The 27043-nt window shown below is 39.2% G+C and overlaps 2 protein-coding genes and 1 long non-coding RNA gene across 6 annotated transcripts in view; 1 reads left to right on the top strand and 2 right to left on the bottom strand.

The window, feature by feature from the left end:
- The window catches only part of LOC114616628 (solute carrier family 12 member 6), an 88453-nt gene extending 63005 nt beyond the window's left edge, over nucleotides 1–25448 (top strand). For 3 of the 4 annotated variants that reach the window (XM_028762055.1, XM_028762057.1, XM_028762059.1), the window contains 17 exons: nucleotides 1835–2049; nucleotides 4441–4599; nucleotides 4772–4870; nucleotides 5122–5179; nucleotides 8026–8200; nucleotides 8448–8566; nucleotides 10461–10559; nucleotides 12711–12830; nucleotides 13678–13782; nucleotides 14144–14312; nucleotides 16273–16468; nucleotides 16991–17160; nucleotides 18704–18835; nucleotides 19748–19855; nucleotides 20025–20209; nucleotides 20762–20895; nucleotides 22674–25448. In XM_028762055.1, coding sequence (XP_028617888.1) covers nucleotides 1835–2049; nucleotides 4441–4599; nucleotides 4772–4870; nucleotides 5122–5179; nucleotides 8026–8200; nucleotides 8448–8566; nucleotides 10461–10559; nucleotides 12711–12830; nucleotides 13678–13782; nucleotides 14144–14312; nucleotides 16273–16468; nucleotides 16991–17160; nucleotides 18704–18835; nucleotides 19748–19855; nucleotides 20025–20209; nucleotides 20762–20895; nucleotides 22674–22765 — 2335 coding nt within the window. In that variant the 3' untranslated portion in view covers nucleotides 22766–25448. The remainder of the gene's footprint in view (nucleotides 1–1834; nucleotides 2050–4440; nucleotides 4600–4771; nucleotides 4871–5121; nucleotides 5180–8025; nucleotides 8201–8447; nucleotides 8567–10460; nucleotides 10560–12710; nucleotides 12831–13677; nucleotides 13783–14143; nucleotides 14313–16272; nucleotides 16469–16990; nucleotides 17161–18703; nucleotides 18836–19747; nucleotides 19856–20024; nucleotides 20210–20761; nucleotides 20896–22673) is intronic. The other variant, XM_028762056.1, reaches the window with a different exon arrangement.
- Nucleotides 12095–16419, bottom strand: LOC114616631. Its single transcript, XR_003710669.1, has 4 exons — nucleotides 16360–16419; nucleotides 15950–16010; nucleotides 14980–15031; nucleotides 12095–12233 (listed from the first exon to the last, which is right to left on the bottom strand). It is a non-coding gene; the product is annotated as an uncharacterized LOC114616631 (long non-coding RNA).
- LOC114616629 (ER membrane protein complex subunit 4) lies at nucleotides 25293–26770 on the bottom strand. The gene is made up of 3 exons (XM_028762060.1): nucleotides 26472–26770; nucleotides 26112–26272; nucleotides 25293–25673 (listed from the first exon to the last, which is right to left on the bottom strand). Exons 1-3 carry the CDS (start codon nucleotides 26581–26583, stop codon nucleotides 25638–25640), a joined length of 309 nt encoding a protein of 102 aa, XP_028617893.1. The 5' UTR covers nucleotides 26584–26770; the 3' UTR covers nucleotides 25293–25637.
- Nucleotides 26771–27043: the final 273 nt, after the last annotated feature.

Genomic DNA, 27043 nt, shown 5'->3' on the forward strand with positions numbered 1-27043 from the left:
TGCCATACATAACGTGCAGTAGTGAAGTGATGGATTTGTGCAGAGCGTTCACTCACAGACTCACCTATTTTCCCATGGATTTGTGACACAGAGGCCGGGTGACACTGAGTTATTTGTAATCTTGTTACAGAAGTAGCCTTTGAGGTCATATGGATCAGCAAGGGGCAAAATTTACTGATACTATGCTGATTTAAAACAGGTTAAAACGGAAAAAAAAACCAAAACCACTTTTTTCATGATGAAAAAGCTAAATCTAGTGAAGATAAATGACTTTACCCGAAGTCAGCTGATGGTAGGCAAGAACGTGGGACTTTGTGATTTCCTGATTGCTGTTTGGTATCTCTTCTATGTGATGTCAGTAATAAATCCTACGATAAATTTTCATTTTGCTTACTTAGGGCCATAAAATAAAGATCTTTTTCAGAGTTATAAAAGTTTTAGATGCAACATTTTAGCTGTATCTCAACTTGGAAAATTCCATTTTGCTTCAGGTTCCTCTTTGGGGCTTCTCCACTTCTGTTTGGTTGGAAAAGAAATCCCAGTGCAAATTATTTTGTTTTTTAAAATTCCAGCATAATATGTTAAAAAAAAACAAACCTTAGAGAAACCATGAAACAAAACTAGGATTATTAAGGGTTGTTGAATCCAAGTGATAGGTATGTGGCTCATTGTGTATGTATGAAATCAGTCTGCAGATTCCAAATCCTGTTTTTTTTGTAGCTCAGAAGTATTTTACTGTGGATCTATTACTCCATTCTTGTTTATGTTTCTAGCTAGTACAAAAAAAATAAAGCTACGGTTAATATTTGTATTATCCTTAAATTTCTTCTTTCCCACTGAGTCTACTTAGGTTTAAGGTCAAAAACAGTTTTCTCTTGGGCCATAGAGGGATATGCTTTTAAGTCTAGTCAGGCTATCCTACAACAGCAGCCAGAAGCCTTAGAAGAGCTGGCAGTCCCAGGAGGTTCTGACAATAGAGCCTCTTCACATTTCATTTTCCACCTTCTTTCTTTCCCTTCCTCCTCCCCCTCTCTCCCTCTGCCTAGAAAGAAAACAAGCAAATGAAAATATAGGCATTTGGACGTTTTTAAAAAAAAAGATAAGAGAAGTTCTCTGGGATTTCATTCTTGCTGGCAGTGGTAATGGTGTGCGGGTGAGGTCCACTTGTATGCCTGTGTGGAAACCAGAAGGTTTCAGGTGTCCTCCATTGCTCTCTATAGTGTATCATTGTTTGCATTGTTTAGCTAGACTGGCTGGCCAGCAAACCCCAGCCTTTCTGTGTCTCCTCCTCCCCGTTCCCCCATTTCCAGTGCCGAGATCACAGGCATGTGTGATCACACCAGGCTTTGACCTGGGTGCTAGAGATCTGAACTCAGGATCTCATGCTTCCATAACAAGAACTCCAAACCCACTGGACCATCTCCTTAGCCCTTCAGAATTCTTTTGGGCCTGAAAACGGATGAGTAGCAAAAATATTTTTGGAAGATAATTGAGCATAGTTTCTTTGTATCATTCTTGTGTTTGAATCATATCCCCTTCATCTGTCATTTGTATGGCCTTGGTCTTGGGCAGAATACTGAATCCCTGTAATCCTCAGTGCCTCCAGCTACATAAGATAAATGTTAAAATATTGTGATCTGTGAGGGTTACACTGGCAGAAAATATAAGTCACCTTGATTTAAGGTGCTCGTCCTTCTCTACCCATGGCAGTAAAATCTCATAGCAGTCACATTTTTATCCTTTACTAACCAGTTTTTCATCTTTAAAACTTAGTTTTCTCTGTTGTTTTTTCCCTTCTTGATTTTTCTCTTCTTCTCTGGTTGCTTTGGTTTAGGGTCTGTATGCTAGGCAACCGCACCCTGTCATCAAGACACCTCGATGTTTGCTCTAAGACCAAGGAAGTTAACAACATGACAGTGCCATCAAAGTTATGGGGATTCTTCTGCAACTCAAGTCAGTTTTTTAATGCCACCTGTGATGAGTATTTTGTTCACAATAATGTCACCTCAATCCAAGGCATTCCGGGATTGGCTAGTGGTATCATTACTGGTAAGTTAGAGAGTTTAACTAGACTCCGTTTGTTTTGTGTCATTTCATCTTTAAGGGCAGTGGTGGGAAATAGGCTTTCCCATCTTAGATTCTTCACCCCCCCCTATTTTTTTTTACTTTATATTATAGTATATTAATTATGCATAACAATGAGTTTATTATATTTATGCATGCATGTTATGTTATTTTGATCATATTGACTCATACTCATTATGGTCTCATTTGTTTACATACACACTAAATTTCATTAGAACTGATTATAGGTTCATGGGTGGTGTGTTTATAGCAGCATGGGCACCTTACAGTGGCTACAAGACTGAGGAAAATGTCTCTCCCTCTCACAGTAGGTGGGTATAAAGTCTCAGGAATGGGTGGGGTCTTGTGAGCTCCCCCTTCCTCAGATGACATATTGATAGAGCCCATCTTGTGAAGATCTTGTGCAAGTAGTCAGAGATGCTGTGAGTTCAAGGATGCAAGAGCCACAACAAGAAGTCAGCATTCTACATGATTCCTTTTCTTCCTCTGGATTTTCCATTCCTCCAGCCCCATTTCCACAATGTTCCCTGAGCCTTGAAGGGAGTGATATAAATACCTTTATGACTCTGCATAAAACAGTCGATTCTTACCAATGTGACTAGTTGTTAATGACCCTCCACAGTGACCACTGCCCACTGTAAAAGAAGACGTCTCTGACCAAAGCTGATAGTACCAATACCTGAGCATAAGCATAGTTGTTTAGAAGGCAGTTTGTCAGGCACAGCATGTCCATTTAGCAAATATAGGCAGTAGCTTCCCGACTAAAGCTGATGACCTAGACCTTAATTGGTGATGGTTATGATTGCAGTGGTAAGGGTTGACCCCGGGGAGTATGTCTGACAGGCATCAATCACATGCTGTACCATTGATAGACACCTCAGCCCACTGTCCAAGACCCTTCTATTTGAACCTGGCATGGATCCCTGTGTATTCACAGATGACTTTAAACTCAGAATCCTTGTGCCTCAGCCTTGTGAGTACTGGCAGGATTATAGGCATGCAGTACCGTGCCCTCATATTTCTGTTTTCCTCTTAGTGAAGTTATATTTAGAGCTTCTTTGCAGAATGCAGCTATTAAAATTTGCCCCTTTTTGAGAACAGGTGGACAAATGGCTTTCTAGCATAGGAAAAGATAAAATATTTTGTGAATATTTTTATTTTGCAATATTCCCCAAGCTAACTTGAAACTCCTGGGCTTAAGCAGTCCTTCTGCCTCATGTTCCTGACAAGCTAGGACTGCAGGGGTTTGCCATTGTGTCTGACTTAATTTACTCTTGAAAAATTGCCAGTGGTCTTCCTTCAGTGATAGCTAAAATGGAACTGGTTTTTTTTGTTTTGTTTTGGTTTGATTTGGTTTGGTTTGGTTTGGTTTGGTTTGGTTTGGTTTTTGGTTTTTGGTTTTTGGTTTATTCGAGACAGGGTTTCTCTTTATAGTCCTGGCTGTCCTGGAACTCACTCTGTAGACCAGGCTGGCCTCAAACTCAGAAATCCGCCTGCCTCTGCCTCCCAAGTGCTGGGATTAAAGGCATGTGCCACCACCACCCTGCGATAGAACTGTTTTAATGTCACCAAACACACCTATGTTTTCCTAGACAGCTAAATTTCTGAAATTCTTTTCTTGAGTAATGTCCACCTTAAATGTTTTGTCCACAAATTTCTTGCCCAGGAAGCAAGTTCATACTAAGAGGTTAAAACTGCTTTGATACTTTTTTTTTTAAGGCTTTATATCTGAGAACTAATTTAAAAATGGGCTTTATTGAACATTTGATTTTAGTCTGCTTAACTTTTTCTAAGTTGTGTTAGAAAAGTTAACTACAGGGGCTGGAAAGATGGCTTAGCAGTCAAGAGCACTGACTGCTCTTCCAGAGGTTCTGAATTCAAATCCCAGCAACCACATGGTGTCTCACAACCAGATGAGATCTGATGCCCTCTTCTGATGCCCTCACTGTTTCTGAAAACAGCTACAGTGTACTCATAGAAATAAAAATTAATAAAAAATGTAAAAAAAAGAAAAGTTAACTACATTTATTGCACTAAAATATTTGTAAAATTATTTTAAAATAAATGAGAAATACCATCATGTTTCATCCTACAATACTTACATGTGTTCATGTTAAAGAAACAGTGGTTCTTTAAAAACATTAAGGGATTGAGGTAGAGGTAGGTCTGTGGCACAGTACCTGCAAGTAAAAGGCTCTTTGGTCAGTCTCTACTACAGTAATTATAACAATAAAAATAGGCATCTCTGGTTAACTGTTGTTTGGGTAAATAATCATATAGTTGTATTACTTCCATATTGCTTATATCCTTAGATTCTCTTTCTTCTTATCCACCCCACTCCTCAACCCTTTGCAGAAAACCTTTGGAGTAATTATTTACCAAAGGGTGAGATAATTGAAAAGCCATCAGCCAAGTCATCTGATGTCTTAGGCAACTTAAACCATGAATATGTTCTTGCTGATATCACCACCTCCTTCACTCTTCTGGTGGGGATCTTCTTTCCTTCTGTTACAGGTAAGTGGGTAGGGCTGTTACTTATTTTAGATGGCCATCAGCCACAATGAGTGAGTTTTCTCTGGAGATAGAATTATATTCTCAGTGTTCTGTTTACCCCTAGTCTTCAGTATCAGTATGAACATCAGAGTGCCCTGAAAGCTAAGAAGTTAACTTGGTGTTTGCCCTCTAGGTATCATGGCTGGATCAAACAGATCTGGAGATCTGAAAGATGCTCAGAAGTCCATTCCCATTGGAACCATCCTTGCCATCCTGACCACATCCTTCGTGTGTATCCTTTTTGTGAATCTAGTTTGAGTCATGGTGATGGGGTCATACAATAGAATTAAAATGATCAGTACTTTTATCTAATAATAGTGCCATCTCTTACTACCACTTAACTTGCCAGATAGCTGCCCTGTTTCATAAGCATCATTAAAACATTTTATAGAAGTCATGAATTTAGCAACATATTTACTGATAGTATAGTTACTACATAAAGCCAAAAGACAACAGTAATATCCTTGACTCTCAGCATAACAGATTTAAGTAATGTTGTCCTTTTTGGTGCATGTATTGAAGGAGTTGTTCTCAGAGACAAGTAAGTATAACAACTGTATGTCTGTCTTCTATGACACTTTGTCACTAGTCTTAACACAGATATCAAGAAACCAGGACAAATGTCAGTTATAACTAATAAAATAGAAAATGTATATATTGAGCTAAAATGTGTGTGTATACACATATGCATATGTATATACATACATATATAGAGAGCAGATATACATACATACATACATACATACATACATACATACATACATCAAACTGAGCTTGTGTAGCACATACACACCCTAGGTTTGATTTTAGCAATACAAAAAAGTTTGAAAAAGGAATTAAAATATATGTGCATAATTTAGCCTATGATAAGATAAAATACCTTGTAATTTTTTTGTTTTTGTTTTTGCAATGTTCCTCAAGCCAACCTCAATTTTCTGGGTTAACTATTCCTCTTGCCTCAAGCAGTAAATAACTAATAAATAATGAGGACCAATGATATTTTGTAGGATACAACTAAGTAGCCCCCCCAAAAAAACCCATAAAGTTGTCAAAATACTAAATATTTCCCTGTACACCAAGAACTGCTAGAAAGCTGTACAAAAGTAGAACAAGTGAAAGAAACTATGTCATATTTCCAGCATCTGCTCTACAAGAGAGAGGCATCTATTTACTAACACTAGGCGTTCTGAATGGAAATTGGAAAGTAATTTTCTTTATGAAGGCTACTTAGTATGTATTACTTCTTTTCTCTCATGTTTTGTGAGATATTTGTGGACAAATCTCTCCCTGAAAGCTGCTATTTCTTACATTTTCCACATCTTGGTTAATACCCTCACTTCAGTCCCTCTCACTAAGGAGTGTAATATCTTTCTACCCTAGGTGTTTTCTTCATTTTCATCCATCATCCAAGTCATTTTTTAAGCCCTGGGATTAAGGGCTTAAAAGATAAGAGTATCTACTTCTCACTGTTCAGTGGTCCCATCAATATGTACAGGGCTTCAGGTTTCTTTTTTTCCTCTTTATAATCACATGATAATATCCCTTTGAGTTTTATCACCTTAATACCTATTGCCACCAAGATGCTCTTTCTCCTTACTTTGTCTGTGTTGTTTCCTTTGGTTTAGTTGGTTGTTCCTGCTGGGAAGACTCACTTCATCTTCCTTAAGAATAAGCGAAGGGTCTTCTGTCCTATAGTTTTCTATCTTTGTCCCCAAAGTAGAATTACTCCTCCTTTTGACTATTCACTATATGTAAAGTTACTGTGTGTTGCGCTTACCACATTTTAATGCAGCTACTCATTTTCACATTACATTCCCCTGACTGAACTGTTCGAAGGCAGGAATCCTAGGACATGCTATTATAAATAAATACTGTTGAGAAAAATAGACACCGAAATGTGTGTGTGGGAGTAGGTAGGTAGGTAGGTATGTGCGCACTCACATGCCTGCTCAGAGGCCTGAGGAGAATGTTGGGTGTCTGTTCTATCACTCTCTACCTTATTTCCTTGAGACTGGATCTCTCACTGATCCTAGAGCTAGACTGGCATCCAGAAAACTGCAGCAATCCTCCTGTCTCTGCCCTACAGAATTCTGGAGTTACAGACACATACACATCTATACCCCACTTTTTATATGGATTCTGAGGATTTGAACTCAGGTCTTCATCATTGCACAACAAGTGCTGCTACCCTGAGACATCTCTGTTACTAAGTTTTATATAAATAAAATGTATCAGTCATCTCAAAATGTTTTAATATATTAATTTTTGCAATTCTTAGGAATCTGCCTCAAGGAAAAGTATCTTATGTTTCATTGTATATGTGTTCATAATGATATTAATTACAGTACTTCAAATAAAGGAGTATTTGTAGGAGGGGGCTGAAGTTGGGATGTAAAGTGGATAAATAAATAAACTAATGAAAAAATATCAACAGTAGAATAACATGATATAAACTGTTATAAACAGATAGAAACATGCAAAGTATGCATAATGCTAACAAGTTAAGATTATGAAACTCTTGAGACTGGAGAAATGGCTCAGTGCTTGAGAGCACTTAACTGCTTTTTCAGAGGAGCCAGGCTCAGTTCCCACCACCTCTCTGGCCTTCTAGCCTCCAGGCATTAGGCACACACTTGGTACACAAACATGCTTGCACACTAAAGAAAAAGTAATAAATGTCCTTAAACATTCATATGGGCTTCCTGCTTTGTGATTTTTTGCACTTTTCCAGTTTCTACCCCAAAGCAGATTAATAGCAATTCCAGAGAAATCTATAAATGAAGCTTGGCTTGGTTTTTTTTTTCCGTACTGTTTGTTTTGTTTTCTTAATATATATTATTAATTTTCCCTCCCACAGTGGTGATGGGAATTGAACCCAGAGACTCAGAAATATGCTAAGTAAGCGATGTGTTAGATATCCCTAGCTAGAAACTTATTTTTGAGACAGAGTCTTGCTGTGTATCCTGAGCTGGCCTTGAACTTGCTGTGTAGATTATATTGGCCTTGGACTCATAAATGTAGCCTTCCTGTCCCCAAATTCATAATCCTCCTTTCCTAGCCTCCTGAAAGCTGAGGTGATAGATATGTGCCATCATGCCTGCTATTATGAAAACTCTGTACCTTTACATATTTTAGTATAAATGTTTGACTCCATTTGAGACTGTAAAACTTAGAAGCAAGAAAACATTACTGGGTGAATGTCGTCTTAACTTTTAATCTAAAGTTGTTTGAAGCAGGAGGACGGAGGTTGGGACAGGTAGTTCCTGGAGGGGAAATAGGAAAAGGGGATAACATTTGAAATGTAAATAAATAAAATATCCAATAAAAAAGGAAAAAAAATAAAGTTGTTTTCAAATTAAATTTCTCCACTGTTTATTTCTTTTACAGATTTGGGGATGCTGTAAAAGGGAATTTAGTTGTAGGCACCTTATCCTGGCCATCCCCATGGGTGATTGTTATTGGCTCCTTCTTTTCAACATGTGGAGCCGGACTTCAGAGCCTCACAGGTGCACCTCGGCTACTACAGGCTATTGCCAAGGACAATATCATACCTTTCCTTAGGGTGAGTGAGTGATGGTTTGCTGTGCCCTTTGCCCTTTTTCCCTTCAGGTTTTATGGGAAAATGTTACCCTTTTCAGCTTAAGAATTAGGAGATCATAAATGTAGAAACATGTAGAGTTTTAGTACAAGGTCCACAAGATCCTTTGTATGTGTTTATATATGCTTGCTATGAAGTTATTCTTCAGATATCTGAGATGGGCACATTGTATCAGTGCCTCCATGCCTGATGTTTTTTCTCACATGTACAGGTTTTTGGTCACAGCAAAGCTAATGGGGAACCTACCTGGGCCTTACTTCTAACTGCTGCCATAGCAGAGCTGGGAATTCTCATCGCCTCCCTGGATCTCGTGGCCCCAATTCTTTCCATGTAAGAGCTACTTTATTCTCAATTATGGTTGCTTAATGATAAATACATGGTTTCTATCACTCATCCAAAAGTAGTGATGATGACAGAGTTGACCAAACGTAGGCTTCACTTTACTTAGAAGAATCTGAGATGGGGCTGGGGAGATGGCTCAGTGGTTAATAGCATGTACCTATCAGTCTTCCAGAGGATCTAAGTTCAGTTCTTAGCACCCATGTCAGGTGGCTCACAACCACGTTTAAGTCCAGTTCCTAGAGACCTGACACCTGACCTCTATGAACACATGGATACAATTAAAATAAGTCTTTAAAAGAATATTCCTAAGAACTTTTATATAAGGCTAATTTTTATAAATGACTGTGGTTTTATGGAGGGAGAGGTCCTACATACAAGTAACTTGTATAACTTCAAAAGTTACTCAAGTCTCTACCTTTCTTTTCCTCCTGTTTCCTTCTTCTTCTTTTTTTTTTTTATAATGCTTGCATTTGAACCTTGTATGCACTAAACATGTTCTCTACTACTGAGCTACATCTGTAGCCCCTGCCTTTATTTTATGAGTCATTAGCAATTGATTTCACTGTTGGCTACTATTCATTTACCTGTACATTACTAATGACTTACTGTCTACCTGACACTGGGATATGAAGGATGTATAAGACATACAGGTCTCAAGAAACTGATGATAGGTAAGGAATCCACGAGTCCTCCATATAGTACAATGAATGAAGAATGGTAAAGGTAACCATTGGGTGCCACAAAAGCATGGCACATAGACAGAGAGGAAGTTTCTGTAGGATGTGTCTTGAAGGTAACTAGTTATTTGCTAAGCAGAGAAGGAGGGTGTGTCTTAAGTCTGCAGTTCCAGGGGATTCAGTGCCCTCTTCTGGCCTCTGCAGTCACCTGTACACATAAAAGTAATAAATCTTCACTCGGTATGGTGGTACACACCTTTTAATTCCAGTCCAGGAAGCAGAGTCAGACAGATCTTTGTGAATTTAAGGCCAGCTTGGTCTATATATCTAGACAGTAAGTTCTAGGACAGCCAAAGTTACATAAATGAGACTTTGTGTCAAAAAAAAGTGTGTGTGTGTGTGTGTGTGTGTGTGTGTGTGTGTGTGTGTGTGTGTGTATGTGTATAGAGGCAGGGGGACTAGAAGAACATAGTATTGAACTAGAAGTTGAAAAAAGAATTGCAAGCCTGAACTAAGGTGAGGGCACTAAAACTAAGATAATAAAGAAGTTTGGAAGTTTGAAGTAGGCAGAATTATATTTCTTGATAGGTAAATGTAGTGGGGGGAATGAATAAGAAAGTAGAAATATGGATTGAGTTCTGAACATCTGGGTAAAGAATGGTTGTGCCAGGCCCAAGAGATGGCTCAGTGGGTAAGAGCACTCTCTGCTCTTCCAGAGGTCCTGGGTTCAATTCCCAGCACACACACATGGCTGCTCACAATTGTCTTTAACTCCAGTCCAAGGGGATCCAACACCCTCTTCTGCCTCCACAGGCTCTCAGCACACACATGGTGCACAGACACACATGCAAGAAAACACACATACACATTTTTTTTGTGTGTTTGAAACAGGCTTCTCTATGTAGCCCTGACTGTCCTGGAACTCACTCTGTAGACCAGACTGGCCTCAAACTCAGAGATGTACCTGCCTCTGCCTCCCAAGTGCTGGAATTAAAGATGTGTGGCATAACTGCCTAACCAAAAAATTTTTTTAAAAAAAATGGTGTCATCAGCCAAAAGAGAGAACATTGGAAGATAAACAGGTTTGGGAGAAAAGGCTTTTAAAGTTTCTTTAAATAGTTGATGCTCTATAAATAGGGTTTAATAGTGCAGAGGCCTCCAGTTAACATTTTATAATAATTCTGTTTACATTTTTATTCCTTCAGGTTTTTTCTCATGTGTTACCTCTTTGTGAACTTGGCTTGTGCCTTGCAAACATTACTGCGAACCCCCAACTGGAGGCCTCGATTCCGATACTATCACTGGTAAGTCTTCATCTTCCCCCTCATCTTTGTAGAAATCTAGGATATTCTGGGTTCTCAATATATGTGTGTGTGTGTGTGTGTGTGTGTACATTTTTTTTCTTTTTGGTTTTTCAAGACAGGGTTTCTCTGTATAGCCCTGGCTTTCCTGGAACTCACTCTGTAGACCACGCTGGCCTCAAACTCAGAAATCCGCCTGCCTCTGCCTCCCAAGTGCTGGGATTAAAGGTGTGTGCCACCACTGCCCGGCTCAATATATTTTTTTTAAATTGGCCAGCCACTCCATACTATTTTGATGTTCAGTTGTTGCTGGAATTCCTTCTTCCCTACTCTTTCACAACTGCTATGTATCACTTTATAATAACAGCTGCAGAGACATAAGTGCTTATTTACAGGCTGCTTCAGCCTTATGGTTCATATATACCTCCCTTTTGCACATCTACCTTTCCGTTCTCTCTTAGCTGAGCACTGGATTGCATCTTCTCATCAGATTTTATTTTCACACTGTTATCAGAATTTCACTCAGTAACTAAGCATGTGACTGTGAAGTTAGGTAACCCAAGTCCTTAATTTATCTTCACTACTTCCTAGTCCTGAAATCTGCTTGAAAGCATATAGCCTCCTGAAATCTTATTTTACAAATTCAAAACAGGGAGTAATACCACTCCGCTAAAGTGCACGTTAATACAGTGCTGGTACATAGTAAAGCTCTCCGTGAAAAGCTATGGTGCTGTGGTAAAGTTTCGCCAGTCCCTAAGCCATCTATGTTTCTTTTTTTTGTGTGGGGGGGTGTAGATTATCCTAGATTTTGGACGGTTAGTTTGGGGGTTTTGGTGTTTTCATTTGTTTAGTTTTGTTTGTTTTGTTTGAGACAGGGTCTCTCTATGTTACCCTGGCTGTCCTGAAACTCACTTTGTAGATCAGGCTGGCCTCAAACTCAGAGATCTTCCTGCATCTGTCCCCCAAGTGCTGGGATTAAAGGCGTGCAGCACCACTGTCCAGCTGTCATCTGTCTCATGGTCTTCCTGTGATCAGATGACCATGTGGATTTTATGTTCGTGTGTGTGCCTGTTGCTGTGCTCTTGTTTTCTAACCTCCCTCCCTCCTCTGGCTTCACTTACAATAATGGCCAGGGATGGGACATTTATGTGCTAAAAGTATATGCCTACAACTGGTTTTAACGCCTCTCATCCTCCCTCTAGCTTTAACATTAGCAAAAGTTTGTGGTGAACATTTTTAATGTTATATTTTACTCTCCAAAGTAACAATTCTTCTATTTACACTTGGACATTCATTCATCATAGAGCTAGAAAGGCAATACTGCAATCAAAGGGGCTTCAGTAATACTTTATCTACATAATTTATTTGCTCAAAACAGTCACTACCAGTTTCTCTTTAACTGCTATTAAAAGCTAATAGTGTCTCATTACTGGATTTCACAGTTAAGGGGAATTAAATATTCATAAATATGTTAGGAATACTTACAAGAAAAATATTTAATATCACATTTCAGATTCCTGATGGTATTCAATTCCTGCTTTTCCAAATAAGTACTAATTTTCCTTGAGGCAGATAGCACTGTAGCACCCCTCTTCATAGTTCATGATTGTCCAGACACAGGAAGTCATAGGGTTTATCTCATATGGGCTGGTGTGAAGGCTGAGATAGATGACCTGTCTACATGTACAAGGCATTGGGTTTGAGCCACAGAACCAGAAAGAAGAAAAGAAAAAGTAGGAGTCATTGCTACAGCAAACATAAGGATTTTTTCTAATAACAGTTTTCATTATATTTAACACAAGTTCTGTCTGAAATTAACTGGAAATTAATATTTACTAACATTAACACTTATGTATTAATATATTATAGTATATATTAGAATATATCAGATGAATATGATATATACTAATTATATAATTTAATATTAATATAATTTATGTTAATCACATATTTTATATAATTGTGCATTGCATGTTATTTTAATTATATATAAATATATAACATACATTGATATATATTATATCATATATACACACACACACACACTTACATACATAAACAGTCTCCAACATAGTCTAGGAACCCCTCAAACTGGTGTCTTTCCTTGCTGCTTAAGACATTTCTTGATTTATATTTTTGATTTTCATTTTCCAGGGCCCTCTCTTTCATGGGAATGAGTATCTGTCTAGCTCTGATGTTCATTTCTTCTTGGTATTATGCCATTGTAGCTATGGTAATAGCTGGCATGATCTACAAGTACATTGAGTACCAAGGGTGAGTTTGAATTTTACCTTCGTCACTGTTGAAAGGGGCAGTCAAGAATGGCTGATTTGGCCATGCATAGTGTCACAGTAGACAGGAGGCTGAAGCAGGAAGATTGCAAATACAAAGCAACCTGGGCTACATATCAAGATTCTCCCTCATCAAAAAGGAAAAGAAAAATGCTGAGCTGGAGATATGATGGCTGAATGGTTAATAGCACTTACTACTCTTTCACAGGACCATAGTTTGTTTCTCAGAACTCAAAGGGCAGCTCTCAACCCACATGTAACTCCAGCCCCAGAGGATCTGACACCTAATTTGATCTCTAAAGACACTTGAACATACACGAGCATATCCACACATACACATAGATAACTTTTTAAAAGTATAACCCAAATGTAAACAGCTTAGCTAACCTTTTTAAAGAAGGGATAGTCTAAAGTATAATTAATCGTGAATAATGTTGAAATAACCAAAACCTCAAACAACCTCCAAAAATGGGAATAAATTATATACTGACTCAGATTACTTTGGCTTTACTTTCCATTATTTTCAAAATCACAATTACAAGTAATTTCCTAATCTGAATTACTGTTCCACATAGTTGTGTTTGAATAGATCCACACAGGGTTAAGTGAGTAACCCTGTCAGCCTGTATTGTGGACCATCTGTAGAGTAGTCGATCTCACAGTGGGTTCCCCATGCAAGTAAGGGACAACAAATAAACTATAACCATGAGTTTTAATCTTCTACCTTGTACATATTTTACTGTTAGATTTTGAAAATCTTGGGGTTTTTTTTTTTGAACTACTCACTATAATGTAAACTGACTATCCCTCTTTTTTCTTTTTCTCCCGAGGGCTGAGAAAGAATGGGGCGATGGTATCCGTGGGCTGTCGCTCAGTGCAGCCCGCTTTGCTTTGCTCCGCCTAGAGGAAGGACCTCCTCACACTAAAAACTGGAGGTAAAGCCATCACAAAGCAGAGCTTAGTAGTGTTTGCCCACAGTTAACACACACAGCTGTACCCTCTTGATCACCAGATAAAGAAATTATGTGGCTTGAGGAGTGGCTGTCAAGTTTTAAACTATCCCCTAACCTTGCTGCCTTACTTACTGTTATGTATTTATTGTTGTTATTCAATGAATATTGGCCAGTTTCAGATAATACTGAGAACATTCAAAATAACCGAGAACTCTCAGCTTACCATTCCACTGATTCTATCCCTCTGTCAAAGTTGAATGCTTTGTAAGGACCTCCTGAGGTAAAGGATGAAGTTGCTATCTGTCTCCCACACCCATATGCCTTCTCCCTCACCTCTTGACAGGCCTCAGCTGCTTGTCCTGCTGAAGCTGGATGAAGACTTACATGTCAAGCACCCTCGCCTCCTCACCTTTGCCTCACAGCTCAAGGCAGGAAAGGGACTCACTATTGTAGGCTCTGTCATCGTGGGGAACTTCCTGGAGAACTATGGTGACGCTCTAGCGGCAGAGCAGGTGAGGAGCACTGTCTCTGGGTCTACATTTCTCAAGCATTTGTGCTCCCCAGCCTTAAAAGGTCAGCATTCCTGTCAGAAAAAGGGTGGTGATTCTCTCCCCAAATGGTAAACCTTTTTTATTATATGTTGTCATATAATAAAAGCTGAAAAATTCTTTTATTCCTACTAACTTAAAAAATACTTTTCTGAGCTTGGCAAGGTAGTGCATGTCTTTAATCCCAGCACTCAGAAGATAAGTGAATCTCTGAGTTCAAGGCCAGGTTGGTCTTTGCAGAAAGCACCAGGGCTACATAGAGAGACCCTGACTCACAAGACAAACAAAACAAAAGCTTTTCTGTATATACCCTTGACAACAGATTTCCTAGGACATCATAGAGGAAGATAAAGCATTTGAATGGTATAATAGATGTTAAGAATCAGTTTAAAAGATTGTACTTATACAAGTGTTTGTTGACCCATTTTGAACATAAGGTTTAATAATATTTTTAAAAGATTTACCAACTTATCACAAAGCTAAGTTCATACAAACAGGAAGGTCTCAGATTTCTAAGTTACATCTTTCCCTTTGCGACCTAGGCCTACAACTTAGTGCTGACTTTTGAATAATCATATGCCCTCAAACAGAAACCAGAAGAGATATCTATTCTTCCCATTTAAAGCATTACCTGTGAGATTATCAATAAACATAATTCCTAGTTAGACTCCAAACATGTTGATCTGAAAGTAAGAGAAATTGTGTTGATAATTATTGGGCTGTGGAGAAGGTTCCTAAATCTTAAACCAGCAATGGTAAAGGTGACTTTTCTTTTTACCACTTTTTGTATGGAATCAAGAGAACTTAGTTTGCTATTTCTGATTACCTGTGCAGAGCAGGTTCTTCTGTATAAAGACGTATTTGTTCTAATACTGTCAATGATGGAACTAATCCTGTTGTTTGGGGAAACTGTCAGCTGTCACTAAATTATTAGTGGATTTTATTTCAGAGTACAGACTGCTCTTAAAGAGTACTGACTTTGGTTCCCAGCACCCATGTTGGGCAGCTCATAATCACCTATAACTCTAGCTCCAGGGAGTCCAACTCCTCCTCTATACACACACACACACACACACACACACACACACACACACACACACACACTCTACTCTCTCTCTGTCTCTCTCTGTCTCTCTCTCTCTCTCTCAATTTTTAAAATTAATCCATTTTTAAAAAACTAGAAATTCCAGCAACATTAACCCAGGTGACAAACATTAGTTTTTTAAAAGGCATATGGTTACAATGGTTACAAATGAAGAGACTTACCCTAGATCTGACTTAATTTGTGTCTTTGGGAAAATCATATCCGTTTTGTACATCATTATCATCTTTCCACCAGAGGAGTAAGGTAAGAAGAAATGGACATACGGTGTTTTCTCTAAGTTGGCTTGACTAAATGCAGCACTAATAACTTAAATGCAGGTGTCCTTACAATTCAAATATCACAGTAAATATAAGAAGAGAGAAGAAGAGGGGGAAAAAAAAGGAAATCTTATCTGAGAAAATTCTGAAGTGAAACTTCTAGGTTCATCAGATTAGGTTTCTTGAAAAATAAGTCAGGGCATGCCTGGCATGACAAGTGTTTACATTAGTGAACTTACCCTGACAATCAAACCGTGTCTGGTATTCACTTTTTAGGCATCCCTGTGCTCAGTGCTTGACCTGAAAAGGAAGCACACAGAATAGAGGAGAAGGAAGAGGAGCTACATGTGGACAGACAGCTACAGATATAAATACAGATGATATAGACAAGTAAAAACAAAACAAAGATGACACTTGACTGAACACATTTAATTTGTTGAAGTTTTCTGTGGAGATAGAGTCTTATGTAGAATTTGAGGAGAGATTGAAATACAGAAGCTAGACAGAGTGATGAGTTAAAAAAGTCCAGGGAAAAGCAGTTGAAGTTTTGTATCTTTTTCAGACCATTAAGCACCTAATGGAGGCAGAAAAGGTAAAAGGATTCTGCCAGCTGGTGGTGGCTGCCAAGCTGAAAGAGGGCATTTCCCACCTTATCCAGTCCTGTGGCCTTGGAGGCATGAAGCACAACACAGTGGTGATGGGCTGGCCCAATGGCTGGCGTCAGAGTGAAGATGCTCGTGCTTGGAAGACTTTCATTGGTACAGTGTTCTGTATTAAACATGAGGGCCCAGAAGGGGGGACTAGATTAAATCTCTGTCACCCTAACCCCCATCCTAAAGCAGAGACCATGCCATGAAACACACTGTTAGACGGCCTCTAAAGCTAATAACCTGATGTTAACCTGCCTTCTTCATCTTTATATTTATGTCCACAAGGAAATTTATCTATGTCAAATCTCAAACTGACATTTTCAGTTACTATTTTTCATTCTGATGACCCCACAGGAACTAGAAGGATTATCATTCATCAGACTGTGACAAATTCATGTGTTAAATATGTGGTATTCTAGAGCATCCTTACTTACCTAAGCCATGGTTCCCCATTCAATTAGTAGCTCCCAGACTTCAGTCAGTGACCTCTGCTTCTTAAGTGTAATGTATTATGTCAATAGGATGCATTATTTAAAGAAATGTCAATGGGTGTTACCTTCCTTTCCTGAAATGGTGGGAAACAACACCAAGAGATTGTTTGCATATCCCAATTCGCTCTTCTCTCCACAGGCACAGTTCGAGTGACAACTGCTGCCCATCTAGCCCTGCTGGTGGCTAAAAATGTCTCCTTCTTTCCCAGCAATGTGGAACAGTTTTCTGAGGGCAACATTGATGTGTGGTGGATTGTACATGATGGGGGCATGCTCATGCTATTACCATTCCTACTGAAACAGCACAAGGTATTCTGGACCACTCTCTTTACCTCTTGCTGTACTGGTGGTGGGACTTTAAATCTGAAGAGGCAGGGCTTATTCTTAGCTATCCCATAATCCCATGTCTGGCCTTATGAGAAGTAGAGTGGCTTTAAGATTTTATTTTTTAATTTTACTTTGTTGTTCTATTTTATACCAATCCACCTTAAGTGAATTCCTACAAGCTTACTAAAGTTCCTGTATAACAGTGCTTGGAAAGAACAAAAAACAAAAAAACCAAATACAAGAATGTATCAGTTTCAGGTACAGTCCCGGCTGTCCTGGAACTTGTTCTATAGACCAGGCTATTCTTGAACTCACAGAGATATACCTGCCTTTGCCTCCTGAGTACTGGGATTAAAGATATGTGCCACCATACCCGGATCTCTATTAAATTTGTAATGGTATCATTGCTATGCTGTTTGAAAAAAGCACTCAGTGCACCCTGAGTGAGGATATGTTTTTCCCTCCCCATATGAAGCCAGCAGCTGTTCTGTAGTGGGCAGCAGTTTGGTGTCCTCTAAATTCTGACATAATTATCCTCTAAATTCTGACATAATTATCTGTAGGTAGCACTCTACCCATTGTAAATTGATGGTCAGTCTTACATTATCTTCCTGTATTTTAGGAATGCCAACTACAAGGCCTGATTATTCTACCCATGCTTCTATCCAAATTAACTATCTAAGAACGGAGGGGTTTACATGGCTCCCTTCCTAGATAGTTAATTTACTGGACAGTTTGTTACATTTACTGGTTTATAATTTTAAAACATTACAAAAGATGCAGATAAGGAGATGTACAGGGCATAGGGCATAGAGGAGTTATGTGTACCCTTGCTGGCATGTACTGCTCTCCAGGAACTATCTCATGCCCAGTTATCCAGAAGTTCTCCAAAGTTCAGTGTAGTAGGGTTTTTATGGGGGCTTTCATACATAGACCTAACTGACAAATCATCCACCATTGATGGTCAACTCCACCTTCAGCCCCTCTGTCCTTCCAAGGATTTTGCAAGTTATGTGCCAGAAGTCAGGGACAAAGACCAATTTCACAATATTACATGAGCAAATTTTTTCGTTTCTTTTTTTCTTTTTTTTTCTTTTATTTTTGTTTTTTGTTTTTTGAGACAGGGTTTCTCTGTATAGCCCTGGCTGTCCTGGAACTCACTGTAGAGACCAGGCTGGCCTCGAACTCAGAAATCTGCCTGTCTCTGCCTCCCAAGTGCTGGGATTTGCTGGGATTAAAGGCGTGCTCCACCACTGCCCGGCTAAATTTTTTCTTAGTAATGAAATTAAGAACTTAAAACCAGGAATGGTGAAATGTGCCAGTAATCCTACCACTCTGAAGGCCAAGCTAGGGTATAGTGTTAACTTAGAAAGTATTTAATGTGTTGCTTAGTCAATCTTATCAGGAAGCAAAGAACAAATACTTGATACTACAGCAAGGTCATTTTACATAAATGTCTCTTCTTAAAAAATCACCTTTTCCCTTCTTGCATCTAATTTTCCATGTACACATGGCATTATGTCAGGTTTGGCGAAAATGCAGCATTCGGATCTTCACAGTAGCCCAACTAGAAGACAACAGCATCCAGATGAAGAAGGACCTGGCCACCTTCCTGTATCATCTGCGCATTGAGGCAGAAGTGGAAGTGGTAGAGATGGTGAGGAGAAGAGTTTGAAATAGAAAAGACTAACACTTCTTCAACCCTAGCTTTCTTCCTAGAATCTAGTTCGGGACATTGCTCAGCTAGAAATGTGTGCTTTAATCACCTAGGCCCAACAAAACCCTAGATAATTGACCTAAGTAAGTAGAACATACAAATGTTCACAGTTGGTTTACTTGCTTTCTTTTTGAAACTTTACATTTTTATTACAGAGTGTGTGTGTGTGTGTGTGTGTGTGTGTGTGTATGGGTCAGAGGATGATATACAGAAGTCAGTTTTTCCTTCTATCATGTGCATCTCTGAACCTAAATTTGGGGAATCCGATGTGGTAGCAAGCACCTTTACCCTTAGGGTCATCTTCCTACTCCTGGGGTTGCTTTTTGTTTACTTTGTTATTTATTACACAGTTCTTACATAGGTCCCTTTTTTAGCTACTTAGTTTATTAATATTTAATTCATACTAAAATGTCAAACTAGTTTTGTGTGTTTTAAGAAATGAATAATGATTAGACCATGGAAAAACCTCAAAGCCTCTGTATTTAATCTTCATCACCCAAACCATGTGTCTTTATAACCGAAGACTGAACAGAGTAGGAGGGAAAGGTTGCTGTAGTGGCAGTTCTTCTGAATTAGGTCATGTGTAAAAATAAAAATGGGAGAGGAGGGCTAGAGAGATGGGGAAGAGCATTAGCTACTCTTCCAGAGGACCCAGGTTCAATTCCCAGCACACACATGACAGCTTACAACTGTTTGTAACTCCAGTTTGAGGGGATCTGACACTGTCACACAGACATACATAAGGCAAGACACCGATGCACACAAAATAAAAATAATAAAGTTTTAGAAAATAAAAACAAAAATGTGTACTTAACTCTTCTTTGTGCCTACTTTGTATGCTGTCTGTGGCAGCATGACAGTGACATATCTGCCTATACATACGAGCGCACCCTGATGATGGAGCAGAGGTCCCAGATGCTTCGGCATATGCGGCTGTCCAAAACAGAACGAGACAGGGAGGTAAGACCTTGCTGAATTGATCTGATCTTGTTCTGTAAGGCCTGTCAGTTATATAAAAAGACAGATACTTTCTCCTTTTTCTCAGTTAGTCCAGTATAACTTACTGTCTTCAAAATATTTTAGTATGAGAAAAAGAATAGTAAAAATAACTATATTTGACTTTCTCCAGGCACAACTGGTGAAAGATCGAAACTCAATGCTACGCTTAACTAGCATTGGCTCTGATGAGGATGAAGAGACAGAAACTTACCAGGAGAAGGTGCACATGACTTGGACCAAGGATAAATACATGGCATCTCGGGGGCAAAAGGTCAAGTCAATGGAAGGATTCCAGGACCTACTTAATATGCGTCCGTAAGTGTTTGCACTCACAAGCTTATCCTAGAATACAGTATCTTAGACAGTGGTACATACATGACTACCTGAACACAGTCACAAAGCATGGGTGTTTTCATCTTACCTAAATCAGCTATTATTGTCTGCTTGTGAAGATTAGTTCCCAATTTTAAACACTGGAACAAGCTAACCATCTTATTCTCCTCCACATAGTTCATTTCTATATTATTTGTCTTATTATTATAAAATAGGCAAACAGAATGAGAAAACTAGGCCAGTGAGGTAATAACTTGTTAGGTAAAGGTATTTGTTGCCAAGCCTTAGTAGCTGAATCGACCGACCACCAGGACTCACCTCTTGTAAATTGGTGGAAGGAGAACCAACTCCCAAAAAGCTGCCTTCCTACATACACACACAACCTTTAAATAATAAGAAAACTAGAGATGTTAATATAACAAAAAACTTAACCACATTATCCATAGTCAAGTGAAAAGGCTCTGTGCCTCAAAATAAAGAGTATTTAAACTGGTTTTCTTTTTGCCTTAACTATTTGATTTCTTCTCCACTCAGGGACCAGTCCAATGTGAGACGGATGCATACAGCAGTGAAGCTCAATGAAGTTATAGTTAACAAGTCCCATGAAGCAAAGCTGGTTCTGATGAATATGCCAGGACCACCCCGAAACCCTGAAGGTGATGAAAACTGTATCCTTTCCAAGCATGAAGCTGCCAGTGGGAAAATACTCTTCTCAAGACAGCTAGATAGTGGTTAAAGTCAGTCTATTCCCTAAGCAATTCTTGAAGGAGGCGCTTAATGTCATAGGTAGGGATACTTCCAAAGTTGTGAGATTGACTGATCAGGAAGCTGGGGCAGGTTATTGTGTTCTCTCTGAAACTCAAATATACCAAGGTGGTAAATTTGCAATGACTTATAATTTTCAGCGATAAACCTAGAGACAGAATACCCATCTATTCTCCTTTTCAAGATCCTCACTTTGCAAAGCTGCTTTCTTTTGGATGGAGTTAGGTAAGCAGCACTTGAGACTTCTTAACCAAAGTGAGAAAAAGACAAAGGATTCTTCTTCTTCATCCCAGGATTATTTTTACAGGAACCCTCCATCCCTGTAGTGACACAGACTGGCCCATTCTAAGCAACACCATTGAAGAAAACGGGTCATCTGTTTTATTAATGAAGAAACTGGTATGAAAATCTGACTCGTGTAGCTTCACTTAGAAAGTATGTGAGGTCTCTCTACAGATCTTTTTAGCTGATTTTTAAAAACCTTTTTCTTATTTTTGGCATTTTTGTCAAAAGGATAACATATTACTTGTGAATTCTCTTTTTTTGTTTTTGAATTGTGTGTGCATACATATTTATAGAGGTCTATGAAAACCTCTGTATGTGGAGGTCAGAGGGAAACCTTTGAATCAGTCAAACTTGTGTGCATGTGTGAGTAGTGCCCATGGAGGTCTGAAGAGTTTGTTGAATTTTCTAGAACTGAGTTACAGATGGTCATGAGCCACAACATGCAGGCTGGGCACTCATACCTGGGTCTTTTGCAAGAGCATCAAGTGTTCTTAACTACTGAGACATCTCTCCAGGCACTTAAAACTTTTTATTTATACCAGGCATGGTGACTCACACTCTTAATCTCAGCATTGGGGAGGCAGAGGCAAGCAGATCACTGACTTCAGGGCCAGTTTAGTCTACATAGTGAGTTTCAGGCCAGCTAGTGTTACACAATAGTGTGTGAGTGTGTGTGAGTGTGCAAGCACACTCTCTACTTATTCCAAGGAACTGAACTCAGGTTGTCAGGCTTGTACAGATGCTTTCAACAGTGGAGCCATCTCACTGTTAACTCAGTTTTTAATCACATTTAGAAAATAAATACAGGCTGGGACTCTTGCAAAGGACCCAGGTATGAGTGCCCAGCCGGCATGTTGTGGCTCATGCTGCTCAATGCTAGAAAGTTGGCCTAACATGCATAAGACTCCTGGTTCAGATCCAAGTAGTGGAGAATGGGAACAGATGAGAATGTCTTGTATTAAATACACAAAGGGTCTAGATTCCAGTGTTATTTCCTAAGTTTAAAACTGAATTTAATTCCAGGCTTGGTGGTACAAGCCTATAATCTCAAGAAAATTTACAAATGTCTATATGGGTGCCATGGCTAGTCAGCCTGGGAAATTTAGTGAGACCCTGTCTCAGAATTTTAAAAAGTTAGTCAGAGCAGGTAAAGCAGCTCCACATAGTAGGATGTTTGCCTAGCAAGTACCAGGCCCTAAATTTAATCCATAACACTGCTGAATGAGTGGGTGGATATAGGTGGATGTTGAGTCAAGTTTAGACATTTCCTATTTGGAATATATAATTAAGAAAAGCATGCTAAGTTTGCAGGTCTATGATCAAATAAGCATAGATTACTGATGCCAGGTCATAAAATGCACTATTGATCATCCTATTTCCTTGACAACTTCTGAAGACATGGAATTTCTAGAAGTACTCACTGAGGGATTAGAGCGAGTCCTCCTTGTCCGTGGTGGTGGCAGTGAAGTCATCACCATTTACTCATAATCAGCTGTGTGAGATTCTGCGTGGTCCACCTTCCCTAAGACTCGTCGTCCGTGGAGATGAGAGCCCTTTCCTACCACTCCCACTCTGTTCTTGCAGAGCTGAGTCCCAACTATGCTCTTGGCTGCAGCATGATCTGCCATCACAGCAGAAGCAAATACTCCCTCAACAGCAGAATGGTCAAGTCCTAAAAGCTATTTCAATGGCAGGAGAAGGCAAGTCAAAATTAACCAGCTAAGCCAAAGGGAACCTTTTGGCACACAGAAGGTAATGAGTTAGTAAAACATATGCTAGAAATTTAACTAACAGAAAGCAAGTTCATATCTAACTTTCAGGACGAGTCTCAGAAGACACAGGTCAGTGAGCACCAGAAAGTTAACAGGCAGTTAAGCCTCACCTTAGTGAAAAATGAGTTACCGTTATAGAGACAGCCTGCAGCAAGCCAGGATAGAAACAGAGGATACTGATACACAAAACCTGAAACATAGCTGCAGCCTCTACTTCTTCCTCAAAACTTAGATTCCCCCATGTCTTCTTATCTGTACTGTATATTTTAACTTTGTTTTAAAACCCATTCTGTGGTTATAATGCAGACAGTGGTGTTACTGTAGAAATTTTGTTTTTGAAAGGTAAAAATGTTTTTTTCAGGTTTTCAAATTGCTGAACTAAGGGGATTCCAAAGAGTGCCTATTAAAATGTATAGAAACACAGTGGTTAGCTATGCAACACAAAGCACACAAGCTATTATCTAAGAAATGTGGGCTGTTACGTAGTTAACCAGAAGGATCTCTTCTACTTTTAGTAGGCATTGGTCTAAAAAACAAACAAGCAAAACCTGTAAGGAAGAGACACTAGGGCTATGTGATGACAAGTCCAAGGCCCCAGGGTTCAGAGGGGTTCAGCAGTGGAACTGGGGGTGTGAAAGCCATACCCTTTCCACTGTGCCAAAATCATCTGCCTACATTGGCAGACAGGTTTGCATCGACCTGACACAAGCACCTTTTCTTTCACAAGAAATTAATCTGTGGCCTCTTCACCAAAGCCATAGTGCAGATTTGAGGCACTCAACCTCCATGCCCAGAGCTGAGCTTTTCCCATTTCAATATTATTATTCATTCTGACTCCAGAAACTTGGCTCTGAAATAAGTAGTTCAGTGAGCCAATGATCTGCTGTGTTGGTTTTGTTTTTAAAAAGCTCTAAATGTGCCAAGGAATTACTTATGTAAGCTCAGATTCTTTTTTTTTTTTTCTTTCCTAATTTACTGATCACAAACACTTGGCTTACCAGCATAGACAGCCTTTTTGGCTGAGCAGTATTTTCAAGTATGTGAAACTTCCATATCCTTTACAAGATAATTTACAAGATAAGGAACTGTCTTCTTGCTTACATTCATGGCTGCTTTTAAATTTTCTTTCATTGGTGGTAAATTGTGCCACTCTCCATACAAGGAAACACCCAGAATTCAACCCAAGACAGAAGGAAACTCAACAATACGGCTTAAGAAGCTGAGTCATGGTTTGTTCTTCTTCTTCCCAGGCCCACTTGAGGTAGCAAAGGATCCAGAATTTTTTCCTTTGCCTCCTGCAGAGAGTAGAAACTGTTCATAGTTCTCTTTCCAGCACTCCATTGCATACTTGAGTATAACCCCCTAGGTTCCAAAGCATTGGAGCTGCCCATTCTGTAAAAGCCAGCCTGCCCAGGAACTGCCTAACACCTACCCTTGACCAAAGTGATACATACTTTTTTCACATCAAACAAACATGGCAAGAGAATAAGGTTACTTTTAGAAAGGCTGTTTGTGATTAGAGCTATGTAAGAATCTGTTAAAGGGTAAGAAAATAGTGGCTATTAATATAGCTATTACTTCAGTCTCCAAGACAAAAATCACTGTTACATGGAAAAAATGGTTATTAGGCCAAATTTATACTCATCTCTGTCTAGAACATTTCATGTCTATGTGTTGCTTATGTTGTCTGTCTGCAAAGTGTCTTATCTCTTTTAATCACTGCAAATAAAGCAATACTGAAAACTTGAGAGAGAAAATGCACCTTAGGGGAAGGGGCCAAATGTTTCTAGAGGAAAGAGGAAGACCCTCTCCTGCCTTCTTATAAGACCCAGCTTTTGTGTCTTACCTATGAGTTTAGCAGGGCAGGCTGTAACATTCGTTGTCCCCCAATTGGCCCTCTGCCTTTCATAGCTACCTTAAAAGCTGGAGTTTGAATTACAGGGCCTGCGTGACAGGTGCCAGCTTCCTCACGGCAGAGGAAAGTCGCTGCTTTTCATCTTCTGTTGCCTCCTTTTCTAGTGGCCCCAAGGATCCCACCAATCCTCATTCCCCCTAAATGTTAAAAACAATTCCTGATTGTGGATATTAAGTTACACTGTACGCATATTTACATGCTCTGTTTTCTGGCTTACTTTTCATCATGTATAATTTGAATCCAGTGGTAGTTTCTCACATCTTCCAAAAAAAGTCTGCTTATGTGATATAGAAGTGAAATATTAAGATAGACTTAAGGGGAACTTGTGAAACATTAAAGCATTGTTCTCAACCATTTAATTTATTGAAAGGAGATGCTGCTACTCAGCAGCTGCTATTCTTTTGTTTACATAGAGTCTGGTTTTGTTTGTCTTGCTCTGTGCTGGGAACATAAATAAAGTTTTCTACATTATTTTCAGTCATAAGTTGTGCTATAGTTTCTTTTCTGCTATAACATGCTGCACACTGTCCTTGTAGAATCTCTCTCCTCACCATGGAAAAAATGCAAGCTTTTTTGCTCTTTTCAACATGCATGATTATTTTAAGTGAGGATATTTAGGAGTCAACAGCTTAAAAATGCAAACGAGGTCCATATATATGGTGCTTTCTTGGGTTCACAGAAGTAATCCTCCACCACTGAACTCCATTCTCTAAAAAAAAGAAAACAATAAAGAGGTGAATGGCAAACAACTTCTTAGTCAGTGACTTAATCACAAGCTCTGCCATACATGACCTTGTAACTTCCAAACTCATGTAAACTTAAGAAATGAACACTTGAGCCAGTGAGAGTGCTCAGTGGGTAAGGGCACTTGCTGCCAAGCTTGATGACCTGAGTTCAGTTCCCCCAAACCCAGATTTTCAGTCAGAAGTTGTGCTATAGTTTCTTTTCTGCCAGCTAACTTGCAGGAGAAAGTTCTCTGACCTCCAAAACAACACACACACACACACACACACACTAAAAAATGTAAATGCTTTTAAAAAAGAAATGAACCTTCAATATCACCTCTAATTCTCTACCATCAAATGAACTAACTAGCTTAGCTATTCACTGTACATTCTATTTGCCTGAAATTTAATTTTAACCATACCTCAGGGGGCTCAATAAAGGCTAGCCAATCTGATGCATGTGTAGGCAACAGTCCCATGGACTGGCACTTGTAAACAGCCAATGCCAAACCCATCAGGTTCCCAATGAGATAGACCAAACCTTGAAGAAACTTCTGACTTGAACTCTCCAGCATCTTGAAAGCTGTTGGGATTAACAAACATTGTCAACACCGTTTTTCTTCCCATATGAAACCTTGAATTTATACTAAGAGACCCAAAATAAGATTATAAATGGTACCCTGACTACCACCACCAAGATACCCTCTAGCCAAAAATATACCAAAGAATTTGCCTTCAATCCTTAGCACCCAGGGAAGGATTATTATTTTATGAATACTTACTGGCTGAAATGGCCATAAGTGCTTGAATGGGTCGCCAGGCCATCATACACACCATCATAGTAGGGAAGATGGAAATGGTATTGCCTGCCATGTACATGATGAAGAGGTTCATTGGAATCTGTTTGAGGGGCCCCAGGGCGATGTCCCAGCAGCGCTAAAATAAACACACAGTTTAAACCTTTGATCACTACCCTTCAGTCTCATTTACTGTATCACTGATGCTTAAGCCAAGTGAACAAAAACTTCAATTCTCTGCTAGACTCAACTGACTTTTTCAGCTCCACTACCTCTTCAGGTCACTATACGTTCTGTGGGTCTTTTGTTTTTCAAGATCATTCCACCATGTAGGCCTGGCTGTCCTGGGACTCCTTCTTTAAACCAAGCTGGCCTCAAACTCAGAAGTGTGTGCTACCACTGCCCAGCAAGTTTTGAAAATATTATAATCTTTTTGTTACTTGAGATAAGATCTTGGTATGTCCAGGTTGACCTCCAACTTGAGATCTTTTTTGTAACATCCTCCAAAACTAGTAGGATTGTAGATATGCACCACAACACCTAGCTAGAAATTCATG

Source organism: Grammomys surdaster, unplaced genomic scaffold (genome assembly GCF_004785775.1).
Source record: "Grammomys surdaster isolate TR1022 unplaced genomic scaffold, NIH_TR_1.0 332765, whole genome shotgun sequence".
NCBI lineage: Eukaryota > Metazoa > Chordata > Mammalia > Rodentia > Muridae > Grammomys > Grammomys surdaster.

Coding starts and splice junctions, on each gene's coding strand:
- LOC114616629 (XM_028762060.1), bottom strand. CDS start 26,583: ATGAACCTCTTCATCATGTACATGGCAGGCAATACCATTTCCATCTTC. Junction 26,273..26,471: donor ACTTATGGCCATTTCAGCCA/GTAAGTATTCAT, acceptor TAATCCCAACAG/CTTTCAAGATGCTGGAGAGT. Junction 25,674..26,111: donor CCTTTATTGAGCCCCCTGAG/GTATGGTTAAAA, acceptor TCTTTTTTTTAG/AGAATGGAGTTCAGTGGTGG.